Genomic DNA, 20,216 nt, shown 5'->3' with positions numbered 1-20,216 from the left:
GCTTGGCCGCACAGTAGGCTACACTTTACTTCTCTTGTCTACACGAGAGATTTACACCAATTGGCAAGCCATATATAATTACAAGGAAAATAAAGTATTTACCACATGAGGAAATCATTGTGATATCCATATCCAAGATATTTAAAAAATAGGCATACATCTAGCGTAAACATGGACCCAAATGATTCAGGTTAATTGTAATGGCGGTTCTGATGTCTGCCATCTCCTGGCAGATGAGCTGGGGACAGACGCACACTGTCCCTATCACAGTCTGCAATAAGTTCGGCTATACATGCAGTTATGTCAGGTCTAGTCCGACATGCTGGGCAATTCATAAAATTTCCCGTAACACCCGACAGCCAAGAGAGGGCTAAGCGGCGTTCTGGGAGAAGTATGGGTTCCCTGGCGTCCTTGGCGCTATAGACTGCACCCATATTCACATATGTGCCCCCCCAGTGTTTTACACAACATTGCCATGAATCATTGATGTGTCAATGACATAAATGAGGATAGAATAGAGGACTTTAGAAGACGTGAGGTTGAACTGCATGTGCCGATGGGTGCAATATTATTACCATGCATACATAACCTAGTGATTCAGTGAGGGTGAACCCAAAACATCGGAAAGTATGTTTTGGTGATTTTTATTTCAAATATGTTGCCACCAAAAAACGAATGCTAGTAACTGAAAAAATACAAACGAGAAATGAAAAGTAGAGACATTTCTCCAAACAAGCATGGGAAAATATTGCTGTGATTGTTTCTGGTAGCACACGTTCTGGTGGCCTCACGGTCTTCTTCCAGGTAATTCCGCCATTATAATAACAAGCCGCTATGGAATATGCGCTCCTCGCTCTTAAAGGGTATGTGAGATGACGCTCTGATTGGTTTATTGCATATTACGCCCAAACCACACCTATGGCTGAGTAACCTCCTTTGGACCAACCCATTTGACATTTGCGCCGGGCGCAAGTGTGTTTTTTCCGCCGTTATAATCGCAAATGCGCCATAGAGCCGCCCACACAGCTACTTGCGTTTGGCGCTGTCCTACTTGCGCTTCTGATCGTTAAAATAGGGCCCATAGTGTCTCAGGTCGAGCCAAAAACAATTCCATCCAATCAACACGTTGCCTCAGGAGCACGGAAGGGAGGGATGTCATTTGATTGGCTATTGAACTTAATTATCTGCAACCTTTCACCAGATTTGCAGATTCTTCTTTTATAAAGAAGTGGTTCACAAAGCGTAGTGTGGGTGAAAAATGAATTGAGAGCTAAAGAACCAGCTACTGGTGAAATGTTGACCTATGAAGCATAAATTACAGCATAATACAGAATAGTAGCCAATAACTAATCTATTTGGTAATGAGTTTACAGCCTGCTTTGTGCTTTACATAATATGGTCAGGGCCTACTGTTTAGCCTATGTGTTAGAAGAAGGGCTGGCTATTGGCACAGATGCTCCAATTTGATTTCAATTACAGTTAAAATGTGAGTGCCTCAGTCTTTTCACTGTGGTGGTGTGGGTGAAGTTTTTTTTCATTGTCAAAATGAAAAGTTTTGGAACCAGTGCTTTTAGGATTTCACACTATTAAAGAGATACGCCCTCATGTACAACTTCATTGCATTCTAAGTGTGTCATTTTTTAAGTTATGAAGGACAAGGTCATGTCTAAGAAGTATTTTTTTGTGGCCCCAAAACCATTGTCATGTTGTCTGTTTCTCTAAAGATTACCCATGATGCCTTGAATGCGCCGCTGCACATCCTGAGGGCCATGTATGAGCTGCAGATGAAGAGGACTGACTCATTCTTCCTGGAGGTTCAGCAGAGGTGTGTGTGTGTGTGTGTGTGTGTGTGTGTGTGTGTGTGTGTTAGATACTCATTGATTGAAACACATTTTGTGGTTCTAATGTCACAAAAAAACAATCTTGCATAAACTAAATTTAAAGGCACTGTCTGCAACTCTAATCCAATAGGCTCATTTTTGCTGTCCATTCAGCGTGTGCGATCAAAATGACCCCAGTGTTTGTACGCAGTTCTTGCTCTGTACATGGAAAACAAACCCAGTTGCTCGGACGAAACCATAAACAATTCCAGCCAATCAACACATTGCCTCAGGAGGATGGAAGGGAAGGGTTAAAAATGATTGACTGCTGAGCTCAAATATCAACATGCTTTCACCAGAGTCGCAGACTTGCACCTTTTAACCTGAATTGATGGTTTTATTTTCAAGATTCTAGATTCTCAAACCCAAACCAATACACACGTTAATCATGTTTCCTACATTTATCTTTTGCCGTCTCAAAAGATTGCTGTCCCTTGTCATATCTATATATGGCTGTGGACATGAATCCATTTAGCATGTCTTTTATTTGTCTCATTTAAAGGTTTGATGGAGACAGGATCAAAACAGACGAGGCCATCCGCACTCTGGCACAGAAGTGGCAGCCCTCCAAAAACCCCCGCTCAGTCACCACCAAGGCCGTGGACACCGACATGGTTGTGGTGCCGTGTGTGGTGAGTGGCACATTACAAAAGGAACTTGATTGGGGAAAAAACAAAACTGTGTGCAAAGCAGCAACCACATTATAACACTATTGGTTTTTTTTGTACCTGTACCCTCGTACAGGTCCAACACAGCCAATACTTTGTTCATGTTATTTACTTAGCTAATGCACTAAGCAGCTAAATAGGTAAAACATATTATAACTGTAACAAGGCTACAAGCTAAATCCAGCGTGACTGCAGTTTCGACTGAAACGTAACAATAACATAACCACAACATAATTGCAATGGTAAGTCTGCCCTTCATTCGTCCACCTCCTTCTCGGCCCAGGCCAAGCCCAGCCGCTGCGAGAAGGCGACGGAGGAGAGCAACATGGTCACCCAGAAGCTCATCACCAACACGGAGAGCGACCTGCAGCTGAGCTACGCCAAACAGCGGCGCACCAAGAGCTCGGCGCTGCTGCACAAGGAACTGGACGTGCGCAGCAACAAGGCCGTGCGCCAGTACCTGGTGAAGGTGAACGAGGCCATCGCCATCCTGTACGCGCGCCACGTGCTGGCCTCGCTGCTGGCCGACTGGCCCGCTGGCGCCCCCATCAGCGAGGAGGACCTGGAGCTGAGCGGAGCGTCTCACCTGGCCTACATCCTGGACATGCTCATGCAGCTGGAGGAGAGGCCGCTGTGGGAGAAGGTGAGTCTAGGGGTGGGAGGGTGTGTGTGGGTCTGACTGTGTGTGTGTGTGTGTGTGGATCTGACTGTGTGTGTGTGTGGGTCTGACTGTGTGTGTGGGTGTGGGTCTGACTGTGTGAGTGGGTGTGGGTCTGACTGTGTGTGTGTGTGTGGGTCCGACTGTGTGTGGGTGTGGGTCTGACTGTGTGCGTGTGTGTGTGTGGATCTGACTGTGGGTGTGGGTCTGACTGTGTGAGTGGGTGTGGGTCTGACTGTGTGTGTGTGTGTGGGTCTGACTGTGTGAGTGGGTGTGGGTCTGACTGTGTGAGTGGGTGTGGGTCTGACTGTGTGTGTGTGTGTGGGTTCGACTGTGTGTGGGTGTGGGTCTGACTGTGTGCGTGTGTGTGTGTGGGTCTGACTGTGTGTGTGTAGGTTTGACTGTGTGTGTGTGTAGGTCTGTGTGGGTCTGGGTCTGGGTCTGTCTGCGTGTGTGTCTGTGTGTGTGTATGTGGGTCTGTGTGTGCGGGGGTCTGTCTGTGCGGGGGTCTGTCTGTGTGTGGATCTGTGTGTGTGGGTCTGTCTGTGTGTGTTGGTATGTCAGTGTGGGAGTGTGTGTGTGTGTGTGTGGGTCAGTCTGTCTGGGTGGGACTGTCTGTCTGTCTGTCTGTGTGTGTGTGTGTGTGTGTGTGTGTGTGTGTGTGGGTCTGTCGGTGTGTGTGTGGATCTGTGTGTGTGTGTGGGCATGTTTGTGCATGAAGGAATGAGTCAGTACCTGTTTGGGTATAATTAATTGGTTTTAGTTTTGTTTACAATATGCATGTTTTATATTTTGTTTATTTTTCATTGACTTTCATTGACTGGGCAAAGAAACCTTGATAGAAATTCCAAAGTGAGTGTGTGTTACAATTAACCAGAACTTTTCCATTTTGGTTTTGTATTATTTTGCTTTGTTTTTGCATTGCATCTTCAATTCAATTCAAACCAATTTTATTTATATTGCGCCAAAACAATCCAATTGTGCCAAGGCTGAGCCCAGAGCCTGAAGCCTGATATCTTGCTCTGACTCGCCTTCAGATCCTGCAGAAAGTCCTAAAAGGCTGCAGCCAGAGCATGCTGGGTAGTCTGTCCCTGACGGCGTGTCAGTTCATGGAAGAGCCCGGCATGGCCGTGCAGGTGCGGGAGTCCAAGCACCCCTACGACAACGACACCAACTTCCAGGTAGGATTTTGAGGAATGGGCATCTTTTGCATTGGATGAGGAAATACCAATGTAAACTTACCAGCCCCTTTTGAACCTTGTTGTGTTGTATTCTATTGTATCTATTGTAAGATAGTCTACCAATACCATTTAAACAAATGCAGACAGGACATAAAAGCACATCGATCACAACTCTTGTTCTCTTGTCCTGCTATTGAAAACGCATCCATGTGGAGCCTGTGAAACTCCTATGTGGCCATGCTATTTTTTTGACCGTATTCATATCCATTATTCTGTGTGACCAGGATAAGGTGCATATCCCCGGCGCCATCTACCTGTCGGTGAAGTTTGACCCGCGCTGCCACACAGAGGAGGGCTGTGACGAGCTGCTCATGGCCAGCAGTGTGGACTTCCTGCAGGACATGCACAACTTCAGCGGCTCCCACCACAAGTGGACCGACTTCGAGATCCCTGGTGAGGCCAGGAGTCAACGTTCACTTGACTTAATGCCCTTGTTTGTTTTTGTCGTTTTTGTCTGATTTAAGTTGTTAAGCATCAGTCAGGCTTTTCTCTCAAAGCAGACACTCTGATAACATACAATAGCGGTTGTGTTTGTGTTCAGGGTGTGCTATGTTTGCAAGAGTTGTCCTATATTGTTGACCATTGTTTGTTATGTGGGCAGAGCTCTGTGTGTGTGTGTCTGTGTGTGTGTGTCTGTGTGTGTGTGTGTTTTTGTAACTGGCGTTCTGTTGACCTTCTCCTCCAGGGGACACCCTCCACTATAGATTCGTCTCTGACATGAGCAACACGGAGTGGGGCTACAAGTTCACTGTGACAGGGGGGCATCGAGGACGCTTCCAAACAGGTGTTTTTCTTCTATTGTTATATTTTTCTTTTTGTAGTCAGCCTTTTCTTTTTCTTGTCTGTCTTTGCTGTTTGCAAGAATGCCTCATTATAAAGTCCCCTGATAAAAATGGAAGAAGTTTGAACATCACATGTGGAGTGATAATGAATGTATGAGGGCGCAAATGTTTGTGATCGAGCACTGTGGCAGCATCTGCCTTCTCGTCACCTGTTTTTTGTAATTTACTGTTTATTAAGTATTCCCATTTTACATATACAACAAAACAACATGACATAAACGTAAAACCAAAGTAGGAAAAAAATACAAAAAAGGAACCAGGGGAGGTTCCAAATGTACATCTCTTATCTTAGAAGAGTTAGTCAAATTCAAATCCAGAAGTTAAACAAAAACCACATCAGGAGGAGGAGCAGTAGCCTGTAGTACTATAATTACTCAAGTCTGGTCTTATTGCTAACACATAATACAACCAACTTGACCAATTTTCATAAAACTTGTCATATTGAGTCCTCAGTGTGAAAGTGACTCTCTCCATATTATGTATATCATACACCACATCAATCCAGTCATCTACAGTGGGTGGGGCCTTCTGAAGCCATTTTCTTGTCATGGCCTTTTTGGCCGATACTAATAGTACTCTCAACAAATGCGGTGTCATTTTTAACCGGAAAGGATAGTTGGCCTCCTCCTCCCCATCTGGAAAAAGCAACACCTCCGGCCTGCAGTGGGATACCAGCCTGAGTGTCAGCTTTTAAAGCACTGACTTAAACCACTGACCCGTCTAATCACACCTGCTGGCTTTAAACATGGGAGACACACACTGATGGCTTAGGCCGAAACGCATCCGTGGATAAATTGGTCAAAATAAATATGCAATGAGACAAGCTTGAGAGTGCGTTTTTTTAATACTTTTATTTAAACATGCGAGAATCAGTGAACGCTCCTCTCCTCCTCATCTGGGCCCAAAGCCATTCGTCTCAAATTGTGGTAGATTCCTGAATGCTCAGCTCATGTGTTATCCCCTGGCCTCGCGTGCTCGTCTAAGTCTGTCTCTCCCCCCTCCTGCCCCACCCAGGCTTTGAGATCCTGAAGCAGATGCTGGCTGATGAGAAGGCGCTGAGCCACCTGCCCCTGGCCGACATCTGGGAGTGGCAAGTGGGCGTGGGGTGCCGGCAGACCGGGAACCAGCGTCTGAAGGCCATCCACCTGCTGCTGCGCATCCTGCAGTGCCCCACACAGTGGTGAGCATGTCTCTATCCCTCTCTCTCCTCACTGTATTTCTCTCTCTCCCTCCCTCTCGCCCCTCCTCCCCCCCCCCCCCTCTCTCTCTTTCTCACAGTTGTGTTCGTTTCCCCAGCTGCAGCTATGTTGACATGCCCTTCCTGCCCTCTTGCCCTGACAGAACGTTCCGTCTCCGGGACAAATGTGCTCGAGCACGTGCTGTTAACAGCCAGTAGTTCTGAGGAGAGCAATAACTGTCTGACTTCAAAGGTCATCTCAGTCATAGCTCACGACATAAGTGTCCAAGCTCCACTTATCGCTTCGCTCACCCATTTATATAACTCCCCAGCTCAAGTCTTTTATCCTGTTAATCGAGGCACTGGCTTCTCCAAACCGATGGGTTTGACTCCTCCAGAACACCCACACAATACACACAAACTGTCAAAGCGTAAACCATGCCTGTTCTGCTAGTTGCTTTGGGTGAGCTACAGGGATAACTTTGGCATCTGTTAAAGGGATAACTTAGGAATCTTATCGGATGGTAGAGCCTCTTGTTACTTTAAGACGCCACCTTTGGCATGTACTGCCATCATGGACTGCCTCCACCTGTGTGTCCAGCTGTAGAAATGGAAGAGGCCTTTAATGGCGACACACTCCGGTATCCTCTGCCACACCAAGGCATAGCTGTGGTTAAACACAACCTGATCAACAAGGCTGATGAGTACCACACACCCAACCCTCTAGTGCAAAGTGTGTGTGTGTGTGTGTGTGCCTGTGTGTTTGTGTGTGTGTTTGCGTGTGTGAGCGATATGTCTACTGATTTACACAACATTTGCATAAAACTCCATCTAGAGGCTTCTTCCCTTGATTGTTGCCATGGAGACAGAACTGCAGGCCTCTGAGGCTGTTTGCATATTTTCCGAATCCCCATGCCTGGCCAGAATTCTGTAGTGACATCATCGCCAGCGAATGAATGGAATAATAGATGGTGCCTGTTGAGGGGGAAAGTGGCTCAGGCAAAAAATGTTTGATAGAAACGATAGTGTTTGTTGAATAAACATCCAGGATTGCCCCTCTCCATACACACACACGCACACACACGCACACACGCACACACACACACAATAATTAGTTGTTACATTAATCTGTGCAGGAAATGAAAACCAAGTTTCCACCGTTTATCTCAAATGTGTATACGTCTGTTTTGTGTGTGTGTGTGTGTGTGTTTGTGTGTTTGTGTGTTTGCGTGTGCGCGTGTGCGTTTGCGCGTGTGTGTGTGTGTGTGTGTGTGTGTGTGTGTGTGCGTGTGTGTTCCTGCACACAGGGCCTGCGACCTGACGCTGCTGCGGCCCCTCTTCCTGCTGTTCAGTTCCATGGAGAGCACGGCCAGTCGGGACCCCACCAGCGTGAACGTGCTGCTCCCGCTGCACCGCGCCCTCACCGAGCTCTTCTTCATCGCCGAGGCCAAAGCCGTGGTGAGACACACACACACACACACACACACCCCACCCACTTTTTAGTCTCGCTGGAGTAGGGTTTTTAAAGTCACTGCACAAGATCCAAGATGGAGGTAAACTAGGTTAAGGGCTTTGAATGATAGGTCATTCTTCTCTCCACTCCTGGCCTGCAGCCTGCTCCAGCCTCAGCAGAGAGGAACAAACAAGCGCTGCAGGGACATTTCAAGTCACTGCACAAAACACGAGATGAAAGTCAATAAGTTAAGGACACTGAATGATGGGGCTATCATCATTACATTACTAATGAGCACTCCATGTTTTGGCAAGGCAATGATGTGTTGGAAGTGGACACAGTGCCCTGCCTGCAGTTGAGGCTGCGGTTGTTTTAGTGTGTGTATGTTTACATTTTATGTTTACATTCTGGCTATGTCATTTGAGGGAGGCGTCAGACTTTGTTGTGCAATTGAGGGTTGAGCCGTTGTGAGATAATTGTGTGTGTGTGTGTGTGTGTGTGTGTGTGTGTGTGTGTGTGTGTGTGTGTGTGTGTGTGTGTGTGTGTGTGTCACATGTCACATGTCACACGGGTCTGGCCGCCGCTGAGAAACGGAGCACTGTAATGCTGACGCCCACCTGTTCATCCACCACTGATCTGAGCTCAGCCATCTGGGTCCTTCAGGCAGTCTGAGACAGACTGAGAACATAGTTACCCTTGACATCCAGTAGGTCACTCTCAAAGTCACCCTTCATGAGGAAATCGTGTCCATATCCAGGTCCATGCCCTACTTCTCTCACCTTGAAAGCATGTGTTCAGATGTCTGTTTCAGTAGCTCCTGCGTAGAAACCACAGCATTTCTCTCTACACAACTCTTTGGTAGCTTTGGTTCTGATCCTGCCTGTGTACCATGATTAGACTTATTACTGAGGATGTTGTCGTCATAATCCTCCCTGTGGGATAGAGGTTGTGAATTGTGTGATGACCACCAGGGGGCAACAGTAGACCTCATCAACTGCCAAAGCTCTGCGCTGGTGCAGCTAACAGTAAAGTGGAGGGCTAGTTTCAAAGTGACATCACATATAGCCTGACTGTTTCACCATGTCAGCATCCACATGTATATACATCTCCATATCTGAAAAACAAGGATAATACGTAGTTCATGAGCAGTGTATATCAATTCATATTTTGCTCACACACAAACACACACACACACACATATATACTCTGTCACCCCTCGTTTGAATATTCTTACACAAGAATATCTATATAGCCTTTTTTCACCTCAAAAACAGCCCCTGGTCATACCCACCTACCCCTTGTCACCTGCACTTCATATGCAGCGTGTGTTGTCAGCAGTAAAGACTAGCAGCCAACGCATGCTGAGCTCTCTATGCCCCCCACACCGTCGGGTTGGCAGAGGATTGGGGGTGGCACCAGTGTGCCTGGCAAAAAGGCTGTGCCGTCTCACTCCCGCCATGCGACTGCTAGAGCGGAGTGTGAGCCGCTGTGGGCTCTTGACATGTGACGGTTGCAGAACCGGAAAGGTTGTAAAACTGTTTCGTTGACTTCCTGAAAAAATGTACACGATAGTGTATGCTCACCCTCAACTGTTTTCTTTCTTCCTCTATCTAACACACACACACACACACACACACACACACACACTTTTTTTAATTTTCGTCTTGAGTGAGTCAGGAGAGCTTTCTAGTATGTTACTTGGCATCTTGCCAGCCATTAAAATGTATTTCTTCACTGAAGAAAGGGTGCTGTCTCACCAGGATGGCTTTACCCTGCAGGCAGCTTCAGTAAGAGAGGTATAAGTAAATATTACCCCCGAGATGGACACACAGGAGGGCCAAATGTGTTTTTTTTTCAATTTAATGGTCAAGTGCTATGAAAACAATTTGACACTTAACACATTGTTATGTAACGCACATGTAAGAAGAGGAGCAGCAGCATTCCGCAAAGTTAAACACCAGTCCTTTTTGTTTGGACTTCTCTTTTCTCCCAACTTGGATATCCCAGAACAGACCCTCCGGGTTTACCTGGGTTTCCTCCCTTAAAACAAATTACCCAATCTAGTCCAAACAAACCCCTGCGCAGACGATACGACCATAGCCAGACATTTCCATGTCATTTAGAAACGCCCCACCAGTCATATGTCTTGCTGAGGAGTATTAGCTATCGGCGGGCTTGTATAAATATTGTGAACCTGAGCTTGGGTGCAGACACAGGTAATGCACTCCCTGATGTACCGAACACCCTTAGAATGGAACGGCAGTGTAAACACTCAGAGGGCCGGAGTAGTGCCGGGGCTGTTCTGCGTCACTGGGGCTGTTTCCAACAGGACGTTAACTGTCTAAATACCTCTACTTGGCGGCCGGCGGTGGCGGCACGCTATTTGAGGCCCTGCAGGGCTTACCCCTGCTCCCCGACCCGCCGCTTGGATTACTTATCCGTGTGTTTTGGAGCGTGCTGACAATCCCTTAAATTGGCGCCTGCTTACGCGCTTACACCGTGCTTACAGAAGGGCAGAAGGATGACATGAAGCCCTGTTCTTCTTGAGGACAATGCTGCTTGTAGGAAAATACTAAGTTATTGAGTTATGAGTTAGCAGTGCACAAAACCACCAGAATATGTATTATTATTGATGTGAAATAGCTGTTCGGGCAAACTTCCATATTCCAATGGTGCTTTGCAGGAGTCGGTAAATTAGATTGAGTGCGCGACCGGGTCGCGGTAGCACTCGCATTACAATTTGTCAGAGCATTTTTGATGTGCATCTCAAGGTCTTGTTTGTCACTGATGCTGGTGTTCCTTGCTTGTCCGTGGCCTGTTGCCAGCGCTGCCTAGCCTGAGTCCTCTCTCTGTCCCCTGCAGGAACAAGGCATCCTACAGGAGTACCTGCTAGCCCTCACCACCAAGGAGCAGCTCCTCAACCACACCGCCCAGGTAGCTCTCACTGTGTGTGTGTGTGTGTGTGTGTGTGTGTGTGTGTGTGTGTGTGTGTGTGTGTGTGTGTGTGTGTGTGTGTGTGTGTGTGTGTGTGTGTGTGTGTGTGTGTGTGTGTGTGTGTGTGTGTGTCTGTGTCTGTCTGTCTGTCTGTCTGTCTGTCTGTCTGTCTGTCTGTCTGTCTGTCTGTCTGTCTGTGCACAGGTGTGTGTGTTTGATATTTAACGGCTCCAAGCATGTTGTCCACTACAGCAGACCAAGTGGCCTAAGGTTTAGTGCAGTTAAGTGTAGACATCTTTACAAGGCATCCGTGAAGAGTCGGTGCTGCTTAATCAAAGTGCAGTTGGTGTCCCCAGCCCCACCTGCTCTTAGTCACAGTGCAGTGGATGTCCCCACCTGCTCTTAGTCACAGTGCATTGGCTGTGTGCATGGTGCATGTGCGTGCGTGCGTGTGTGTGTGTTTGAGTGTTTGTGCACAGCTCACGCTCTTGTTTTCAGCTAATGTGTTTCCTAATTACCTGCTGTCAGCAAGCATGGCAGATCGAGCCTCATCTCTTGTCGGATGGACACCAACAGGCTAGCAATGAGTGTCCAGGAGCAGTTATCTATAGTTATTAAAGACGGAAGGTATTTCTGAAAGGTACAGATATTGGGACACTGGGGCGGAATGATATGTGACCAGACTATAAGGTTAGTGGAACATGGTCAGTGATACTTTAAAGACAGACTGAGGCCTCACAGTGACACTTAGAAGCACATCACTCAGAACAGGGCACAGACTAGTAGTGACGGGCAAATCAAGGCATTAGATAAAATGAGCTCCATTTCAACCTCAGTATTGTGATTTGACTATGTTGGCTGTCCCCTGTCAATGCCTGCTGTGTGTGTGTGTGTGTGTGTGTGTGTGTGTGTGTGTGTGTGTGTGTGTGTGTGTGTGTGTGTGTGTGTGTGTGTGTGTGTGTGTGTGTGTGTGTGAGGTGCTCTCTCTGTCTGTCTGTGTGTGTGTGTGTGTCTGTTTGTGTCTGTGTGTGTCTTTGTGTGTGAGATGCCTGGCTAATATATGAATGTGTGTGTGTTTGTGTGCTTGTGTGTGTGACATGTGACCATGTGTGTTTGAGGGCCATGTGTTCGTGTGCATGTGAACAACAGGAAAGAGGCGAGCTTGCATGAGTGTGTGTGTGTGTGTCTGTCTGTGTGTGCGTGCATCTGTGTGTCACGCACGCGTGGGTGGGTGTGAGCGAGCGAGCGAGCAGAGTGAGTTTGAGAGGAGGTGTAAAACTGTGATGGATGACTGGAGACGCTGTCGCATAAACCAATCCCCCTACCCCCACCTGCTCTTCTCCCACTCTCTATATGACCAATTCGACTCTCTTTTTTCCCCCCTCACTCGTATATCAATCTCTTCTTCTCTTTCTTCCTCCCTCTCTCTCTCTCTCTCTCTCTCTCTCTCTCTCTCTCTCTCTCTCTCTCTCTCTCTCTCTCTCTCTCTCTCTCTTTCTCTCTTTCTTTCTCTCTCTTTAATGTGCAGGCACTGAAGAACATTGCTGCCATCAGCCTGGCCATCAATTACCCAAACAAATCCACCAAACTTCTCAGCACCACCTCTCCTTAAAGGGAATGAGGGAGAAAGCCAAGGCGTTGGAGACAGAGACAGAGACGGAGGTGGACAGAGCTTCCTGTCCCCATTGGGACACTTGGAGGCAATATTGGGGGCTAGTGGCAGGGGAAAAGCCCTCCTGATGTCTTCCAGAGAAACCTGCCTGTAAAAGGAACTACTTCCATTGTCTGTCTGTCTGATAACGGAAGTAATAAGGGATGTATTTTTCTATTTCATTCTTGTTATTGTGATTGTTGTTATTATCACTACTAGCAAAGACCTCCTGATCCCAACAATTGTTGCCTTAGGTGAAATGCAGTGGATTTATCAGCGGGGGGAGGGGGTGCTGTCCTTCAGTTTTGTTTTGCTTTTTTGAGCTGTATTACTTGAATTTTTTTATTTGAACACACATGTAGTGTGCCAAAAGTGCCACACTGGGTGGTTCTTTTTCTTTTTTTTTTTTTTTTTTTAAAGCAAGCCACCTTAGGTGAGACAATCGATCATTGCAAAAAGCAGGTCACCTTGCTTGCCTCTTTGTTTTTTTTACCTCATTCTGTCTTTCCATTCTGCTGTGTCTCCTGGTGGACATGCTGCCTAAAAATACCCAAACGCAGCGCTCGGGAGCCTCATCAGTCATGCTGGCCTAAGACTGGTTCTCAGTGCACTCGTGCAAACAAAACTTATTTTCATCCTGCCTTTTAACCCGTGACTCTCCTTGGGCGACTGTTTCTCATCTGCGGAAGTTTGAATCCGCAGCGCGGACATTGAGCTGAAAATGATCTCTCACAGCAGTTAAAAAAAGAGGGAAAAGCCGGATGGATTGTGATGTGCCATGCCAAGACAGCCAGGGGGGTTTAGCCGCTGAACACAAGCCAACGCCAAGTCTGTTCCACAACGGACCCGAAGAGACAATCGCTAGAACACGGAACTGATAAATGATCAGCAAAACATCATAAAATGATCTTAGTTACTTTTACGAAACTTCCAGGGGGTGACGGATAGTAAGTGTAGCTGTTCAAGAAGCAAAGTATCTGTGTCGTCCTCGGGTGAAATGAGCACTGCACAGCCTTCACACAGTCTTTCGACACACGTCCAGTGCAGACTCGTGCACAAGCACATTTGCATGATGTGATGTGCCCGGGTCGATTTGTGAAATAATTATTTCACATTTGCATATCATCGCACAACACCCGGCATCTTGCAGCACCTGTCACACTTTGCCATTCATGTATCAGGATTTTTTTCAGCTGTGTGTTCTTGGCTCGAGCTGTCTAAACTAATTGTGTGTGCTCAGTCACTTGAGAGACAGTCACATTGCAGGTCTTAATGTTCAACGAAATGGCAAGAACATTCATTTATTTTATATATATATATATAAATGATATATATATATAATATATATATATATATATATTTAACTGCATGGCTGTCATATTGCAGAGAAACTATCACTTTATTCATTGCTCAGTGTCTGCTATGTTTGGTGGATGGACAAGAATGTAGTCTTTGAATATACAATCTCACCATGGATTGGTTCATGCCAATACCACTTTTTTTTTCAAGACCTCATAGTGCTCGTATATTGGAATTAACCATCACACACAGAATTAAGATATTTATTTTTTTCCATTTTAATTTGATTTTAGAGGGAAGAGAGTGATTTCGACAGGAATATATGCCAAAGAAACTCATTGTCAAAAGTAACCCCATAAAATTAGCACCCACACTCCTCTCCAGGGTTCCTCTTTAGTGTACACACACACACACACACACACACATATATATATATATGTGTGTATATATATGCTGTGAAGGTCCTGGTACACTGCAGATTAGACCCGACAGGAGATCCTGGGGAGGAGAAGAGCTCTGTAAAACATATACCCACCCTTTCAGTCTCAGCCAGTTTTGTTTACACTAGAATCAGTCAGGGCTGTCTGCCATGCCACAGGGCCCCTGGCTTCTGTGGCTGGGCACCCAGTATACCATTTGGGGCACACCATAGAGTTCCCCTTAACTGCGCCGCAGATGTGGCCAGTTGGAGCACACCATAGAGTTCCCCTTAACTGCGCCTCAGATATGAACCATGTGCCTACGATAAAAAAAAATTAAGCAATCTTAATTTAATTCTCATGTCATTCTTCTCATGAATTATATTTTTAAAGAAAAACTGTTTATTGATTCATTCAAACCTTTTCTATCTTTAGTTGGTAAATTGTTATTTTGTTTTTCTTTTGGTCGATATTAAGTTGAAATTGACTTTGTTTTTGAATGTAAATATTTGTGAATATTGTTAATTGCACATATAAATATTGGGTAATTAATGAGTAAACCTTTTATATCAGCCCTTTATTCAGTTTGAAAAAGAAGTCATAATAATGCTAATTTATTGTGTTGATGTGACTGGGTAAGTCATGGAATACCTGAATTGATTTGTGGTTGAATTTTTTGATTAAAATACAACTTTGGTGTGCAAATCTCTGCTGTGGTGTTTTTCCTTGATGTGAACATTTTCCAGTGGGGGCAAACTATATAGCAGTATATACATCCAACTGTAGCATTGAATTAGATTCCCATGATAATATCTGGATTAGCATCACATGTAGCATAGTGTGGTGGGGTGGAAATAGAGAGTGAATGGTGGCCTTGTGTTGACGTTGACAAAAGCACATTTGGTCTCAATGACTAAGAGTCTGAAATGGCCATCGGGACGCATCTCACTCTGTGTCTCACCCTCAAGAATAGCAGCGGAGACTATCAACAAGGTGGGGGAGATGGTGGAACGCTGATACACTCAAAGGGAGATGGTGCTTTGTAGCTGATGTTGATTCATGCATGAAATTGTGTTTCGCCAACTCTTTGGTAACACTGGTACATTGAATCATGATTTTTCACGCAACAGATGATTCAGTTTTGGTAGCACAAATATCATGTACTACCACAACGGGTTGCATAATGGGACAGTGATTCCATGGGAGGTATGTTATGGAGCATATTTGGAAGAGGTGATGCACCCTATTTTGCATGAGGTATCAGTTTTGCATTTGTTCTTAAAAGAGAGTAAAAAAATTACACTTTTCAGCAAAGTCAGTGAAATTCTCCTCTCCTTCTTCTAGCTGTATGTCCAGCATGTGCTCTCAAAAGGTTCCAGCTCGTGCACAGTCCTGGCTCTGTCAGTAGGAAATGCACAAAGAGGCTTGGCCTGAGCCCTATGGTGTTCCAGCCAATTAACATGCTGCTTTAGGGGCACAGAAGCGAGATTTGTAATTTGACTGGATGATGAGCTCAAATATCAACAAATATCAAAGACTTGCTTCCGTAACTCTGGGCCTATGTGTGATCTTACTGATGGCCATTCTCATAGCCGGGTGCCAGGGAGAGAGCCATAGGGAGAGCCAATTTCCACAACAGCTTACACCCAGCGTGTGGTACAGGTAAGGTGCGGTTTGTTCCTTTCCAGTGGCTGTGTGTGTTTACGACTCTCGCCCGCCCAGAGCTGTAGCTCCATGGCTCCCTACCCGTCCTCAGCGCTCTTCTACTTCTGAGGAGGAGGGTGGGCCATCTGTTGTATTCTCCCGCAGTCATCCCCGACCCCCCCTCCCATTTCAAATGACTCCTGCCTTTTATAAATCAGTCTCCCTCACCCCCCTCCGCTTTTGTCTTGGCAGAGCCCTCGTCTGCACTTTGAATTAAACTCATTCTTCACCTGCTCAATGGTTGTGTGCTGCTTTACCTCAGGTGATCTCTCGTTCTCTCTCTCTCTCTCTCCCTCTCTCTATCCCCCTCCTTTCCTTTCTGTATCTCTATTTCTCTCTCTAACTCTGTGTCTGCCTTTCCACAGCCTGTCTCTACCTTCTCTCATTCTGTCTCTGTCCTACTCTCTCAGTGTTCCCCCATTCCCTACTTCCTCAATCTCCTTCCCTCCCTCTCCTCCTTCCTTTCAAGTTCAAGTTCAAGTTCAAGATTGCTTTATTAGCATGAATGTCATTTAGACAGTATTGCCAAAGCTCAATACAAAGCATATATGTAATATAAAAAGATATTACAACATACAAACATATAGATAGAGTGACTTTGTGTGTGTGTGTGTGTGTGTGTGTGTGTGTGTGTGTGTGTGTGTGTGTGTGTGTGTGTGTGTGTGTGTGTGTGTGTGTGTGTGTGCGTGCCGGGTGGGTTTCTGTGGGTGAGTGTGTGGAAGTAAGTGTGTGTGTTGAACATAGATGTGAGTTAACACATAGATACCCTCACGCTGTCACATTTTGACACATATTGTGCTGCTAGAGCCGCTGATGGCCCTTCCCCAAGGAGTATTATAATTTTGTCCTCATCGGTGAAATTTCTAAAATTTGCAATTTTGTTTTCAATTTTGGGGAAGAAGACCTGTCTTAGGTCTTCATACTTGTTGCAGTATAGGAGAAAGTGCACCTCTGTCTCTACCTCCCCTGTCTGACAGTGACCACATATCCTTTGTTCTTTTGGCAACCATGTTTTCCTGTGTCTACCTGTTTCTATTGCCAGATTGTGGTCACTTAGCCTGTACCTGGTCAGGATTTGCCTCATCTCTGACAGAGAAGAGATACTCTGCCAATTCGTAATTTCTTTTTAGGGTTTGATAGGTATTCATTCTGCTTTGTTTGGAAATTTGGTTTGTCCAATGCTCCAAATAGTCTTCTTTTGCTTGATTTATTATTTTGGTGACTCTAATTGGTGTTTGGGAAGCAGTGCTGGGCTGAGCTTGATAAGCCTTGATAGCCTTTCTCTCTCTCTCTCTCCCTATGTGCACTGCAAAAAGTGAAATCTTAGTAAGATAAAATATCTTTAATCAAGGCAATGTATGCTTGTTTTTTGTCTGACGAGTTATTACTTCTTACAGGCATTTTTTGTGTTAGAACATTTCACTTGCTTCAAGCGTTTCAGTCCTTACTTATCTTAATAAGGGTTTATAACTTGTTACTGAGATTTTATTACTGGTTCTGAGCATGTTAATGCTTGAAATTAGAATTGCCATTATTATAAGGCAGTTTGATCCCCACTTACAAGTACAAAACTGCTTTGTCAAAGTCAGAGTTTCTTATTTCAAGCATTTTATCCTTCTCAGTCAAAATACACTAAAATCAAGAACATTGGCCTAGATGCCAAAAATATTTAAGAATTATTATCTCAAAATAGAGGGGAAGGTGCTTAAATTCAGCAAATGCTAGCCACATGCTTTTGAAATGAGTGTGCATGCTAGGCAATTTATCTTGAAAACAGTCAAGCTACACTAAAATCAAGAACATTGGCCTAGATGCCAAAAATATTTAAGAATTATTATCTCAATATAGAGGGGAAGGTGCTTAAATTCAGCAAATGCTAGCAACATGCTTTTGAAATGAGTGTGCATGCTAGGCAATTCATCTTTAAATTAAGCTACACTAAAAACAAGAACATTGGCCTAGATGCCAAAAATATTTAAGAATTATTATCTCAATTTGCAGGGAAAGGTGCTTATATTCAGAAAATGCTAGCAACATCCTTTTGAAATGAGTCTGCATTCTAGGCAATTTATCTTGAAATCAGTAACGCTACACTAAAAACAAGTAAATTTACCTAGATACCGCAAGAAATATATTCTCAATATCTACGAAAAATATTTTGTATTATTAGTGTGCTTGCCCGAAGGGAAGCACACTATTGTTCTTCGTTTTTTACTATTTTTTTTATTCTAGTAGTTTTTCTTGCAGCTAACTACTCCTCGCCCGATTGAGATAGAGACGCCATTCAAACACCAAAACGTCCGGCCCGATCCGGTGCAAGCTGCTATGACTTTTCGTGGCGGTACTCCTTGCCACTCCTTTTTTATTCCTCTTTTTCCATCACCTTTTTTCTCCATAGACTTGCATGGCAGAACTTTGAGGCATTATGACATCATAATAGGCTCATTAAACTGGCTTGCACCTGTAATTCACTGACAACTCTCACTGACACCTGCGCACGGTTCCTCTTCTCTCTCTGTCCCTCTCCATTCAACTGTATAACTAGGAATATTAAGAGACACCTTCCATACCAGGGCTCTACTCACTCATGCATACTCACTCATGTTTACTCACTCGTGCATACTCACTCATGCATACTCACTCGTGCATACTCACTCATGCATACTTACTCATGCATACTCACTCATGTTTACTCACTCATGCGTACTCACTCATGTTTACTCACTCATGTTTACTCACTCATGCATATTCACTCATGCATATTCACTCATGTTTACTCACTCATGCATACTCACTCATGTTTACTCACTCATGCATACCCACTCATGTTTACTCACTCATGCATACTCACTCATGCATACTCACTCATGTTTACTCACTCGTGCATACTCACTCATGTTTACTCACTCATGCATACTCACTCATGCATACTCACTCATGTTTACTCACTCATGCATACTCACTCATGCATACTCACTCGTGCATACTCACTCATGCATACTCACTCATGTTTACTCACTCATGCATACTCATTCATGCATACTCATTTGTGCATACTCATTTGTGCATGCTCATCCAGCAGGGAGAGCTGGAGAGCTGACACCTGCCCCAATTCCAAGGCACTTGTTCTCTCGGTCATGGCCGCAACAGAGCAAGCACACTCTCGCAGTTCGTTCACGAAACGCATTCTAGTTATTTTTCAAGCTTAATTTTTGGGCTTTTTGCCTTTAATCGGATAGGACAGTAGAGAGAGACAGGAAGCTAGCTGGGGGGAGAGATTGAGAAACGACTGTAAGTCGGTCTCGAACCTGAACTCTTACCTGTGTCCCCATCAGACCCATTCATGGTGCAGGGTTGCTGCCGCTTGCGCCACAGCTCCAAACTTAAAGCAGACATCTCTTGAGGATATTGGTATTTGTTTTGGAAAGTTTTGGCGTCAAAGCATATGTGCAATTGATCATTGAGATAATAGAGATTGTGCAGATAGCATTTGCAGCTGTTTTTACCATAGCAACTGTGTCTAGGTTGAAGTTACTATTTAAAAATTATTTGAAGCATTCTTTGTGATATCTGCAAAATATATATTTTTTCAATGATCAATTGCACATTTGCATTGACTTCAAAACTCTCCAAAAAAATGCCAATATCCTCAACAGATGACTGTTTTAGGGAAGGAGCTGTGGCACACGCAGTAGCAACCATGCACCATGAATGGGTCTGATGATGGTGGTTCAGGTAAGAATTCAGGTTCGAGTCCAACTTGTGGTAATTTCTCAATCCCTCCCTCCAGCTAGCATCCTGTCTCGCACTACTGTCCTATCTGATACATGCACAAAAGCCCAAAAATGAAGCTAATAAATGAAATAACAAAATCGCTGAATTTAAGCAAATTGTCCTAGATATTGAGAAAATAATTCTTTTGGTATCTAGGCAAATGTACTTGTTTTAAGTATAGCTTTACTGATTTCAAGATACATTGGCCAGCATATAGCCTCAATTCAAGATGATGTTGCTATCATTTGCTGAATACAGACAAATTTTTCTACATTTCGAGAAAAGAATTCTTAATTTTTTTTTGTTTTTAGGCAAATGCACTTGATTTTAGAGAAGCTGAACTTATTTCAAGTTAAATTGCCTAGCATATAGCCTCAATTCAAGATGATGTTGATATCATTTGCTGAATACAGACACATTTTTCTACATTTCGAGAAAAGAATTCTTACATTTTTTAGTTTTTAGGCAAATGCACTTGTTTTTAGAGAAGCTGAACTTATTTCAAGCTAAATTGCC

At 44.7% G+C, this 20,216-nt stretch overlaps 1 protein-coding gene across 1 annotated transcript in view; it reads left to right on the top strand.

The window, feature by feature from the left end:
* Positions 1-14,882, top strand: part of zzef1 (zinc finger, ZZ-type with EF hand domain 1) — a 44,301-nt gene extending 29,419 nt beyond the window's left edge. The window contains exons 45-54 of the mRNA XM_080838977.1: positions 1,725-1,825; positions 2,383-2,512; positions 2,832-3,191; positions 4,244-4,387; positions 4,672-4,840; positions 5,133-5,231; positions 6,304-6,469; positions 7,774-7,924; positions 10,782-10,853; positions 12,382-14,882. Coding sequence (XP_080695103.1) covers positions 1,725-1,825; positions 2,383-2,512; positions 2,832-3,191; positions 4,244-4,387; positions 4,672-4,840; positions 5,133-5,231; positions 6,304-6,469; positions 7,774-7,924; positions 10,782-10,853; positions 12,382-12,465 — 1,476 coding nt within the window. The 3' untranslated portion in view covers positions 12,466-14,882. The remainder of the gene's footprint in view (positions 1-1,724; positions 1,826-2,382; positions 2,513-2,831; positions 3,192-4,243; positions 4,388-4,671; positions 4,841-5,132; positions 5,232-6,303; positions 6,470-7,773; positions 7,925-10,781; positions 10,854-12,381) is intronic.
* Positions 14,883-20,216: the final 5,334 nt, after the last annotated feature.

Source organism: Sprattus sprattus, assembly GCF_963457725.1.
Source record: "Sprattus sprattus genome assembly, chromosome: 1".
Lineage (NCBI taxonomy): Eukaryota > Metazoa > Chordata > Actinopteri > Clupeiformes > Clupeidae > Sprattus > Sprattus sprattus.
The sequence above is the reverse complement of the archived record's forward strand: the minus strand, read 5'-3'. Positions and strand labels throughout refer to the sequence as shown.